General features: G+C 34.1%; 1 protein-coding gene and 1 non-coding gene across 4 annotated transcripts; both read right to left on the reverse strand.

Annotated features, from left to right (window-relative positions):
• Nucleotides 1-2,039: 2,039 nt before the first annotated feature.
• Nucleotides 2,040-12,988, reverse strand: LOC106663971 (G-protein-signaling modulator 2). Of its 3 annotated transcripts, none has more exons than XM_014389250.2 (13): nt 12,381-12,988; nt 7,204-7,433; nt 7,009-7,144; nt 6,804-6,946; nt 6,598-6,721; nt 6,428-6,543; nt 5,841-6,007; nt 5,659-5,756; nt 5,400-5,591; nt 4,334-4,414; nt 4,123-4,261; nt 3,761-3,955; nt 2,040-3,036 (listed from the first exon to the last, which is right to left on the reverse strand). In XM_014389250.2, the coding sequence occupies exons 1-13, from the start codon at nt 12,423-12,425 to the stop codon at nt 2,951-2,953; spliced, it is 1,752 nt and encodes a 583-aa protein (XP_014244736.1). In that variant the 5' UTR covers nt 12,426-12,988; the 3' UTR covers nt 2,040-2,950. The 3 variants fall into 3 exon arrangements, with proteins under 3 accessions (XP_014244736.1, XP_014244746.1, XP_014244725.1); XM_014389260.2 differs by having other exon boundaries at nt 2,040-3,051; nt 5,439-5,591; nt 12,381-12,986; XM_014389239.2 differs by having other exon boundaries at nt 2,040-3,051; nt 12,381-12,985.
• Nucleotides 9,842-9,914, reverse strand: Trnad-guc. Its single transcript has one exon. It is a non-coding gene; the product is annotated as a tRNA-Asp (tRNA).
• Nucleotides 12,989-13,115: the final 127 nt, after the last annotated feature.

Raw genomic sequence — 13,115 nt, forward strand, 5'->3', positions numbered from 1 at the left:
TGAGGTGTATAGATCAGCAGTCATTAGTTTTGTAATATTTAAAGATCTATTATAAATTAATAATTTCCATAATTTTAATCATGGAATTATCAGCTTTAATCATTTTTAATTCATAATATTACTAATGATTAATAGAATTTCACTCTGTTATTTATTTACCAGATCTATTTAAAAAAAAAAAATTCTTCAATCCAAAAATTTATTTTCTGGTTCCTCTGTGATGATGACAAATTTAAAAATTAATATAGACCTGCAATTTAATCATCTCTCATCTCACAGCTTAGGTTGCCTAATCCTCTCTTGAAAATAACACGCTGATAACTGTATCTCAATGCATATTCTGGAGTTAAGGCATTGACTCGGCACTCAATATTGTAAGGTAAAGGTCCTGGGTTCGAATCCGAAATACCAATGTGCTTTTTGCACGAGGCATCAGCACCCAAAAAGGTTCATATAACCTTGTAGGTGAAATACTCTCTTAAAAAAATTAAATTAATGTCCTCTCATGGACTGATCACTTTGACCTTTCCTTCATACAATCTCTCATCCATGGCTGAATCCAGGACCAAGCCTGCCTGCAGATTCACCACAGGCACCGCATGTAACGACTCCTCCACCTTTACCGCTAGGCGTTCATGAAACTGCTCGGGTTAGCTTGAAAAAGATTAAATGACTCCTTGACCGACCTCCGAATGACCCCATCCAGCCTAAGCAGCTTAGTGATACATGGCACATCTACAACCACAGTAGAGCCTTCTTGGTATCACAAATTGTTTGAACAAGTCTAGCTCTGACGAGGCAATTATCCAGGCAATTTTCAGAGAAGTATTGTACTCCTAGGTATTTAAATGACACACTGTGGGGTTACGGCGCCTCTCTGCTGATGGTAAGACATCCAGGTCCTTGATTTTTCTGGATTTATCGCACAAAAAAAATTGTAATCTACTCATTATGTGTTTTGGGATGTAGGAGCAATAAAACAGTAAAGATATTAAAGGTTAAGATTATATTTCACATAATAAATGCAAACTTTTTAGTAAAGCTAATTTTCAATAATAAATGTCACATATCTGTCACGATTTTCTATATGATATAGATATAAACTCAATTGTTTCAACTAACATATATATATATATATATATAACATTTTGCAGTAGCCATATAAATGGATATTCTTTGGTACAGATACTATGATTTAATACTATAGTGAACACACAGGTCAGGCTATTGAACTTTAATTTTTTTTTTAATGCATATTTTCATCTCGCATGTTTATTTATTAACAGCCAACTATTTAAGTATTTCATCTAAATTTAGTTTACAATATTCAAGAAGAGATTATGAATTATTACTAACGACCCGCATGATTTGCAATGTCTGTTCAGTCACCAACTAACATTTAAATATATTATATTTTTTTAAATAATAGTAACACAGCAAGTTTTGTGCATTTTTTTGTCTTAAGAAATTTTGGTAGACATTTTTCCTCCCAGAATCAGTGGTTGATTATTTCCCGTAGAAGAAATATTATTCCTCATAAGAGAGATAAAAATCGAGGTCATGACTTTGGCACAAGAATTACTGTTTCTATGCCCTAATATGAGGTCCCATAAATAACGGAATTTATTTGTTATTTTTAGATTTTTTTATCAGTACAAAAAAAAATGTTTAAAAAATAAGAAAATATGAGTCACAGTATAAAATAAAATATTGTGATTGGTTAAAAAGTTATAGCCAAGGAATATTATTTTTTCTAAATACTAGGCAAAAATAAATAAAAATAGATTTTTTTGAAAAAAAAAATACTATGAGGTACAGAATAAACTTTTAACAATTTTCTTCTGATCTCTAAAACAAAATATCTAATTATAAATAAATAAATATCTAAATGTCATATATTCTAGCTAATGATTACTTTCCTCATAAAATTCCATCTATACAGAAAATATAATGGTTTTTAATCTACTACAAACTTGTCGTTCCTTAATAAACTTTGTTATTCGATACCTATAAAAATAAACCTTTCAAATATTTTTTTGAATGGTAAATAGTTCTGTACATACTAGTTCTAAGAAATACAGATTAGAGGAATAAAACTAATTATCGAATTTCTAACATTTTCTGTTTTTTTTCCTCATTAACTCCCTTCCCCCTTTGGGTTCATGAACAGAAGTAATTTTGAAATAAAGCTGTTTAAAGTTCATTAATAGTTTACAACTTATAGCAAAAAGATTGATTAATAAAAATACATTGTTTAAATTAAACTGAAGTTACTATAATTAAATAAAACGTGGTAACAGATTAAGCGGAGATTAAGACACTGCATGTGTTTAAACAAGATCTACAAACATAGCTGAAAGAAAAATGGTTAGTAGAAACTTTATGCAAAATGGTTGTTAAAATTATAATTAAGACAGTAAATAAAATAAAAATTATTAACAAAAGATTACTCCTCAAATTCATTGTACTATTCTCCCTTTGCTGCCCAATTTAGGCAGCCTTAATTCAAAAGTAACTTTAGTTTCTTTAATATTTTTGTCAAATTCATTATTTTTTGTTATTTACAAGTGTAGAAGATACATAAATAATAACTATAAACTAAAAGCAACACAAAAAATTAGTAAAATAAATGCCAAATGTTATTTATTTTAAATACAATATAATTTCACTGGTGGGGTAAACAATTTCAATGTACTCTTTTCTTTCAAAGTCCAGATTGAGATATCCTATCACATTTATAGGAAGACGAATAGTTTTCCTTGAAACAGCTTAAAATACCGAACATTTTAAAATGGACAAGGAAAGAACGGAGATTTCAAATTGAAAATGAAAAAGAAATCATCTCTTTTAACAAGAAATTATTGACCCTGAACTCCTTTGGACAAGATCCTGTTTTTTAACCGAGATCTTAGACAATGAGGTTTAAAGAATGAGGAAGGGCGAGTGGGGTTTATTTCAACTGGGGTGGCACTGTCGCTCTCTGGTCCTCCATTCGACCTGATTGTAGGCGCATGATCAGTGAAAAGAAGTCTTCATCTGGAACAGTAGGCCCTAAAATGAGAAAAAAATCATAACCTAAAAAATCCACAATTAAAACAATTTAAGCTTATAATGACGTGATAAAGGGGACTATGGTAGCCAGGTTAGGGCACTTGTATTTGCCATAGCAGTTCCAGGTTCGAATCCCGGCAGAGCCCATGGCTTTTTAATTGATTATTGTATGAAAAATATAAGCTTGACTCCAACACCCAACGGGTGGGTACTTAGTCATTTAGCCCTCCTGTACTTTATCTCCTGGAAATTCTGTAAGTCCTCCTTTATGACAATGGAATTAAAACAGCATTGAAGACCTTGAACACAATTTGAAAACATCTAAAAACATTGACAAAACCGACCCACTTGGTAAAAATGACATAACATGCAGCAAATAAAGGGGGAAAAGTGATGAGATAAAAGATCGTTACGCTAAACAAAGGGCAATACCTAACTATGTCCCCAAAAAAGTCAGTGAAGTTTGAATATAAACAACTTTGTTTCCTTAACAGCCTACTCATGCTTAGACATTTGGTTTCCCAAGGCAGAGCCCAACTTAGTTAATTAGAACTTAAAAATATTCTACTATTGTTCTTGGACTACCCCTAATTTAAAAGTAATATTGTAAATAATTCGAAATATGACAAAGATGAACTTCAGGTTCACCTTGCAGACAATATTTCACAATTTAAAGCCATATTATATATAAAAGGTTAAAATGAAAGACCTGGTAAAGTGCTGCGCTGGTCTTCCAGCCTCTCGCCTTGGCTCCTCATCAGCATTTCAATGAAGCCGTCGTCCGGACCTGCGAGGGCAGTGCCCGGCGGGCAGAGCCCAGGAAGATGTGGCAGCTCCACTCTCTGTTCGTCCATCCTCTTGCTCTGCATACCGACAATTAAGTCGAGCAGTTCATCTTGCGCTTCTAAGGGCAAATACGACAAAAATGTAGTTTCTCATTTTAGTTAATCGAATGAAATTTATGGTCTTATTTACAATATTACAAGAATTTCCATCACCTTATGATATTTTCAAACACTTTTAACTGGGGGGGAAAAATAATAATTTAATACAATTTTTAAATGTATTTACCATTGCTGAAATTTGTTGGTGTATTTGAACTATGATTTTCTTTGTTTTCTGACCTGACTGTCAGCGAACACCTTTGGTCGTCCATCCGTTCGGATTGAAATCGTGATAGAAGATCAAAGAAAGAATCTTCATCCTCGTTCTGAAAAAATACAACGTTGGTTCAAATCTGTGTTATAAATTAAGAGTGAATGAAATTTTAACAACAGTTTACCTGATCCGTGTGCTGTATAGGTAAAGGCGTGTGTTGGAGAGACGCTTCTGCGTTGTTTCTTGCTTTTGCATCTGGCGTAAGCTGAAATATACGGTGAAAAAAGTTAATAAACACTAAATTCACTAATTTCGTGGTCTGCTTGACCAATTAATACTTTACAATTAATTAAGGTTTTTAGTTGAGATGAAAAAAAGTTAATGGCACGAAGGGATTCGAACCCACGACCTTCGGCTAGATATGCCGCTGTTCTACCACCTGAGCTATCGTGACCTCGATCCACTCGGACATCAACTCCCCATCTCAACCCCACCTTATGGCAAAAGGAGGGAAAACTCATAAGGTGGGGTTGATGTCCGAGTGGATCGAGGTCACGATAGCTCAGGTGGTAGAGCAGCGGCGTATCTAGCCGAAGGTCGTGGGTTCGAATCCCTCTCGTGCCATTAACTTTTTTTCATCTCAACTAAAAACCTTAATTAATTGTAAAGTTAATAAACACATCGGAAATTTTTAAAAAACTGCTACTTTCGGTGCAAACTAATAAATCTAAAAAAGCTAACAAATCTGTCAGTATTTAACACTTCCTTTTGCTAACAAAACCACAAAAAATTATTAATAAGGAAAATGTCTTTGTAATATTCTTTTGTTAAGAATATTATAGATTTAACAAAAACTACTCTCAACATTATTTTCAAATTTTATTAAACTAATTGCAACTAATTAAGCCTTTGGTGATCAACTCATAAAATACAGATTATTACGAAATTTATCAAATGTTGACAGCATGCAAAAATCGTGCATAATAATATAAAAATTAACAAAGTGTAATATAAAAAAATGGATGAAATTGTGTATCTAGTAAATAAATTAATATACCTTTTATATTTTACAATTAAAAAAAAAAACTACTTGCCCATTCCATTATTTATTTTTCAACAAAAGCTGAATAGAAATTGAAAAAAATAACCTTCACTATTTTTTCACAATGGTGAAAACTTGTTGGTAATATCACAAAATCAAAAAATAATTAATAACTGAAGAACAAAATAGAAAATACATGCTCTCAAACCTTAATGATATCTAGATGGTTCATGCTCTCCCTTCTCACCCTGTAACGCCTGATCCCCGGTGACGGCTGGCTGCCGAACTTGTTAACCAATTTGAGACTATCCGGTGAAAGATCGCCTTCAGGAAGTCCAAGAACTTTTCTCAAGTCGGATATGTTGACCTGAGCAGTCGCCTGACCGACATTATCCCCTACCTTTGGGTTTTATTTATTAGTCGACAAGGTTGAACATCAATTAAAAACAAATTTTAAAAAAACTTACTTCTTTTGAAATTTCAAGATGTTTCTGGGCGAAATGGAGGGCCTTTTCGTGGTTTCCCATAGCGGAATGGGCATTTCCCAAACTCCAGCATGCTCTTCCTGTTAATTTTTATTTTACACAAAGCTCAAAATTGATTGGTTGTTCAAATACTTCAAACAATTTTCTTATAAATGAACACAAACCTTCTCCAACCCTGTCTAACAGGTTCTGAGCGATCTGCAGGTGTCGCAAATGGTAGTCGATGGCTGTTGGGTAATCCCTCAGAAGTGTATAAGTGTTACCTAAACTGTAACACGCCTGAGCCTCAATCGCTTTATCGTTCAATTCTTGAGCAAGGACCAAAGTATGCCTTAAACATTTTAAATATATTAACCTCAAAGAAACATTTTGAAAAACCTAATTAGTGTTCCTTGGCAGTGTCTTGAGTCTATGTTCAAAGAAATTTGAAGCCATTTATTAAAAACTTAATTATGTCAATTTGTAAACATCTTTAAGATTGTTTTACCCTGATGGTGACCTTAAAGTAAGTTTAAGGCTCAGTAGATAACAATTGAATTTGTTTTACATCCACTTGAACATACCAATATCCAGATTATTCACGATTAAAAAAGTGGTTGATAAATTTAACATTTTAAACACAAAACTTAACTAGCCATAACATCACAAACTGTCTAACTAGATTCAGTTTTATTATGATACAAAGTTTATTTGAAACACAAGCCAAGTAAGTACTCTTAACGATCATGTAGAGTTAGAAAAAAATACTAACTTGTAATGTTCTGCAGCTTTTTCAAATTCCCCGAGAAAAATGTGCGAATTACCCAGATTGCTGTATGCCCTTCTCTCAGCTGCTTTGTCTCCAAACTCCCTTGCTATTTTCAGTCGCTGTAATATTACATAAATTAGTATATCAATGTACTAATGCTTCGTAAAACTTACCTCTTGGTGGTACTGTATGGCTTGCTGAAAATCTCCCAAAAGATAATAGGTATTTCCTAAATTACCACAAGCCCTTCCCTGTGCAGCTGTATCGTTTATTTCTCTCATGAGTTTTAGGTTTTCTCTGAAAATTTATAATTTTTTAGTTTAATTTTAAGAAATACACTATAATAAAATTATATTTTAATAATAATTGTTATACACACTCATAGTAAAAAACTGCTTGTTGTAAGCATTCTTTAACATCTTCAGGAAACTCTCCAGGATCTTGTTGTCCAACCCGTCCTATATGCTTGCCTTTGGCGTGATAAACATTACCTAAGTTGTACAAAGCTCGGCCTTCGCTTAACTGATAACAATGCAAGATAAGTAAAAAAAAATGTAAAAAAATCAGTTTTTAAGTAGGCAAACCTTATCGTTCAGTTCTCTTGAAATTTCTAAATGCCTTTTGCAACATATCATCGCCTCATCGAATTTCCCCATAACTTTAAGCGTGTTGCCAAGGTTACCGCTGGACTTTGCCTCTCCGAGTTTATCACCCATTGTCCTTGAAAACATAAATTTGTATGTGAAATGAAAATTGTGTTAAATTAAAAATGAGCATACCTTGCCAGCGTGAGGTCATGCTTGTGGAACTGCATAGCTTTAACATAATCTCCGAGATAAAAGTAAGCGTTTCCAAGCTGGCTGTATATCGCACTTAGTGTCCTCAGATCATCTGTGCCAGCCTGGATAGCGGCTTGGAAAAAGGCGACTCCAGCCCTACATTCACCTGCCTTGCACAGCCTTTCACCCTCTAAGGCCAGCTCAAGACACATATTACCACTATCACAGCTCTATAAACAAACGTATTAAAAAAATAATTTAATAACTGAAATATAATGAAATGTGAGGTGAATTTAAAGGCTTAAAACTATTTCAAAAAGGATGATTATGGTAATTGTTAACTTTGAACTTGGAATTTGAATGTTGTTTAATGGCCGTATATTAAAAGAACTTTCAGATAAGTAGATAATTTTACAACCGTGAGGATAAGTTAAATTTTATATTCAACAATTAATTAAGGTTTTTTTAGTTGAGATAAAAAAGTCCACGATCTTCGGCTACATACGCTGCTGCTCTACCACTTGAGCTATCGTGACCTCGATCCACTCACAGTGGTAGAGCAGCGGCATATCTAGCCGAAGATCGTGGGTTCGAATCCCGCTCATGACACTGACTTTTTTATCTCAACTAAAAAACCTTAATTAATTGTAAGATATTAATTGCTCAAGCAGAACACGAAACTAGTGAATTTATATTCAACAACAGAATTGGATTTTAAATTCATTCCTATTCCTTAGGAATTTCATTCCTATAAAGCCTGAATTACAAAGGATGAGACCGAATCCATTTTTTTTTTTTTTTTTAATTAATTAATTAATTTATTTTTTATTATTATTATTTTTTTTATAACCAGTTTTGTTTACTACAGTTTTATCCAAAGTAGACTAGTACCGTCCCTGCCTTCAAAGCCTTTGCTATATTAAGTTTAATGAATGCCAATTATACAAATTGCGTCAATTAGGAAAAACATCTGTTTCAAGAAAATAAAGGACAAAAATACATGACCATTAGAAATGCTGGTACACAATAAAGGGTAATCAATTTTCAACTGTGCATTCCCAAACTTGCAATATGTACTATTATATATTATAGTTATATAATAATATGTATTAATCTTTTCTTAGAATCTGCTCATCGCCTTCAAATTGCTTATCATTCGTGCATTAGATATCGTAATGATCTTAAATCAAGAGATCATATTTCTTCATGTATTAACATCTTTAGCAACATTAACATTCTAAGCACTTATAAACTTTTTTTTCATTTTAATGCAGATATTTAAAATAAAATGAAATAAATGTCCTCAATACATATCAACTTTTTCCCCACATTCCGTATCCAATTTACTGTTTATTTTGACTATGAAAGCTCCTAATTATTAATGTAGAAAGATAATGGAATTTATTTTAAATTAAACTAATTGAATGTGCGTTAAATTTTTCCATTGGTATATTAACATCTTCAACAACCTGTCATATCCCAAACCTTCAAAACTGATCTAAAATTTAAGCCTTATCCTTCAGAATTGCAGGGTCAAGACCGTGGAATGTGCTTCCAAGTGAAGTAAGTTCTCTTTTCTCGCTGGCTTGTTTCAGGTCTGGTGAGTTTTTAAAAACAGCATGAATTTTCTTTTTCTCTCTTTTCCCCATTTCCTTTTACCTTTTTTTTCTCGTTCTGCTTTTCTTTCATAATGTGGTTCTATCATTCAATTATAAGTAATAAATATTTGAAAGAATATATTATTGTCACTATTGTTTTGTATATTTTACTATATGTTTTATTATTATGGCTATTATTATTTCTGTTTGTAAAACTAAATTTATTTTTAATATATACTGACGGAAAAATTTAACACACCACTCAATTTATTTAATTTAAAATAAATTCCATTATCCTTCTAGATTAGTTACAGATAAATAAGAGCTTTCGTAGTCAAAATAAGCAGTAAATAATGTTTTATTTACTTCATTTATTTAATTTTCTACTGATTTATTCCATACAAAAAGTAGCATATGCCCTTTAATTCTGCTGCACGCAAAGATCCTTTGCTGATTTCATTTAATATTACTGTTATTCTTAAACCTTTTTCAATGCGTCTAGTCAGGTATTTGAGTGAGTATGAGTGTCAGGGTGATAACATTAATAGAGGATAAAGCCAGCACAAAGTCACCAAGAGTAAATTACTCTATAATAGGAAGGGTTCTATGGTGCTTTATACCTTTATACTTTCACAAGTGGAAGGCCAGGACAGGTTCGACCTAGGTCTACAGAACAGAGAGAATTTAGATTCAGGCTCTATGAAACTGCAACATTACGGGACATGATTCAAGAAATTTGATAAGACAAGTCCGAAATGTTTTAACTTCCTCCAGGATTGTAAGAGCTCAGGACCCGGCACCCGACTCGTGGACCTCTTCTTATCACAGTTCAGAAAATAGCCAGGCTTCAATTCACAAGGGAATATTGAAAGATTGGGGATGAATTCTCTTCACAGATGAGGTGAGAGTTGGTCTCAAATCTTCAGATGGATAAACTTTCATATGGAGACATTCATGAGAAATTCACTAGTTTTCGTGGTCCGCTTGACCAATTAATATATTTCAATTAATTAAGGTTTTTAGTTGAGATAAAAAATCAGTGTCACGAGCGGGATTCGAACCCACGATCTTCGGCTAGACACGCCGCTGCTCTACCACTTGAGCTATCGTGACCTCGATCCACTCAGACACTGACTGTTCGAACCCCACTCGTGACACTGATTGTTTATCTTAACTAAAAACCTTAATTGAAATATATTAATTGGTCAAGCGGACCACAACTAGTGAATTGAATAAGTTAAAATGAAGTATACCTTCACTAAAGCTCTCCGTGGCCATTTCATTTGTCGCCGAGAATCAAATAGATTACACATTTGAAAAATGACAAAAAGGAGGGAAAATTCAAAAGGTGGGGTTGAGATGGGAAGTTAGTATCCGAGTGGATCGAGGTCACGATAGCTCAAGTGGTTAGAGCAGCACTTCGTGGGTTCGAATCCCGCTCGTGACAATGACTTTTATTATCTAAACTAAAATCCTTAATTAATTGAAATTCATGAGAAAGGTACGACCCATGCTGTATGTTCAGGAGGCATTCCACAGTGGGTCATTGATGTTCTGGGGTGGCGTTTCCTTGTAAACCTGCGCCGAATTGGTTCTTGCTCGTGAAAAATCTCTAACTTCACAAAGGACACACAACACAAAACATAATAAAAGAATATGTAGTGCCATTTGCCCCCCACATTGGTGAAGGATTCTTGCTAATGCAGGATAATGCCAGGCCCCATAGAGCACATATTGTGGATGACTTACCTGAATGCTTGGTGCGGCCAGTTCTAAGTTCAGATTTGAACCCAATCATACACATTTGCGACCAACTTAAGCGACGAATATGATGGCAAAACCCTAAACATCCTAGAAGAATCAGAAACGGCTGTTTTTGATGAATGGGCAAGAATTCCGCAGGATTTTATCAGAAATCATTTCCAAGAAATGCAAAGGTGTTTGATAAAGGTGATTTGTGCCATTGGTGAAAATAATCGGTACGAAAGAGGACAACAGAGCTTTTACATTTTTATTTTTTTGCCCTGTACTCTTTTTTTTTACAATCAGGTACTAAACTTTTTTTTTAAATGTCTTATTTTTACAACTAAACCTATTTCAGTATGCAAAATATGAATACATTAAAATTTAAGAGTATACTTTTGTTTGTCCATTAATGTAAGTGCATGTTAGGTGGCTTAACGGGAGCAATGAGAACATGTCCCACAGCTTGTATGGAAAAAAAAATTGGGATTAATCCTCCTACACCACATGATAATGAGGACAGCATAAAAAATCATTATTAGAATCATTAAAGAGAAACCTCCAACAGGAATAAAACTAAAATGGAGAGACAGCAACAAAATAATGAAGCATCATGGCTCCAAGAGACGACATGAACAGATGTTTGAATCCAATCAAAACTTCCAAATAAACCTAAGTACCAAAAAAAGAATGGGAACGAGAGGGAAACACCTCCTATAAGAACGGCACCATCCATTGGTACGCAGATGGATCTAGAACACAAGAAAGTACAGGCAGGAGTTTTCTGTCCTGGGACCAAAAACACCTTCCAAGCTGAGGTTCACGCAATCGAGAGATGTACTTAATTCAGCTTGACCAAAGGGTACAAAAACAAGAACATATGTCAGATAGCCAAGCAGCCATCAAAGTTCTAAACTCAAAATTAGTTCAAGGATGGTGCTAAACTGCAAAACCAAACTGAACATAGTAGGTACGCAGAACAAGGTCAGCCTCTGCTGAGACCCAGGACACAAGGGAATAAAAGGCAACGAGAAATGGTCTGCTACACTGCTGATAGGACCCGAACCCTTCGGTGGCATAGGAACCCTCGCTATCAACGAGTACCTCAGACAGAAGGACAAAAACTGAAGAAACAATGGAATTCACTCATTGGGCAATCCGAGAATCTCCAAACAAATTACAGACGGAAAGAAGTTACAGTGTCAAAGGAAACAGGAATAAACTGTGAACCCTAGCAGGATTCTTAACAGGACACTGCGATCTAAATGGATGTTTAAAGAAGATTTGAATAATCCGAGGCGGCACATGGAGATTCTTCAAGGAGGCAGAGGACCCACCTACTAACAAATGCGGTGCTACACTTGCCTGCAAGAAGAAGTGCTTTGGGTTGTACAATATGACCATAGAAAAGATTCAACCACTGAAACCAGGCCTATTAATGAAGTTCCTTGATGAAATAGACTCACTGGTGTGCTTTAAGCAGAGAACGGTGGATACTATAGCTCTTAAAGGACTCAGTGTATTACACCCCGACTAATACATCTACATCTTAGATGGCTTAAGGCCCTATTTGTACCTTTAAAATAAAATAAATAAGAAAAGTGAGTGACAGTAGAGGACTAGATACTACAGCTATAGACTGCTAGATATAACTTCAATGGGATGAAACATATCATACATATTAGTTTTTCAATACCCTTAAACTTTTTTTTTTACCATTTTAAATCAGCTGAATGTCATTATAATTAAGAAATTACATTATTATTTTATATTTCAATGGCGTTATTATGCGATAGACATGCAGATATAATATGCAGTATGCGAGGGTCTTCTTACCTGAGTATCGGCCGAAACGTTTTCAGCACTTGCACTTAACGACATTTCAATTATATTTAACAATTTTATGGCACTTTGTTACTTTAATCTGGTGTTCTATTATCGCCCTTTTTGTTCAAAACGTGACAGAAAAGGTTCAAGTTTTCATCTCGGGAGTCGAAAAGTGTCATTAATCAGACGTCACGAACAAGAGAAACTTTTCAATATATCCAATACTGGTATGGAGATGTTTTTACTGGGATTTATTGCTTTAAGGCGGAAAAAAAAACCTTGTATATGTTTGTTGTTGTTTTTTTTAATGCCGTTCAAAATATAAACAACTTGTTCCGGATTAACCAAAAAAAAAATAAAGAAAGAAAAGAAAACCAAATATATCCACACTCTAAGAAAATCCCGCACAGAATCTCTCTCAGGCCGTGGCACCGATTCGAAAGAAAAACACAACTGAAAGACAAAAACTAAAAAAATTGGCTTTCAGAGAGATCACGGACTTCTTTCAACTCCACTCCCAGATTCCGTTCATCGTTCCGACTGTCCTTGCCCGTTGCCGACTTGCACTACAGGCGGTGCTTTATCCGTACTCACTGGCGTTTTAATAAATTTTAAACACTTTTTTAAATTTAATTAATTAATTTGATTGAAAAAAGTGAAAAAAAGCGTTTTGATTTTAATTAAAAGGGCGAACGCTGTGAAAAAAGGTACAACGCCGAGATCAAAACGGCATTGGATGTCATT

Source organism: Cimex lectularius, unplaced genomic scaffold (genome assembly GCF_000648675.2).
Source record: "Cimex lectularius strain Harlan isolate CLEC.00 unplaced genomic scaffold, Clec_2.1 scaffold22, whole genome shotgun sequence".
Classification (NCBI taxonomy): Eukaryota; Metazoa; Arthropoda; class Insecta; order Hemiptera; family Cimicidae; genus Cimex; species Cimex lectularius.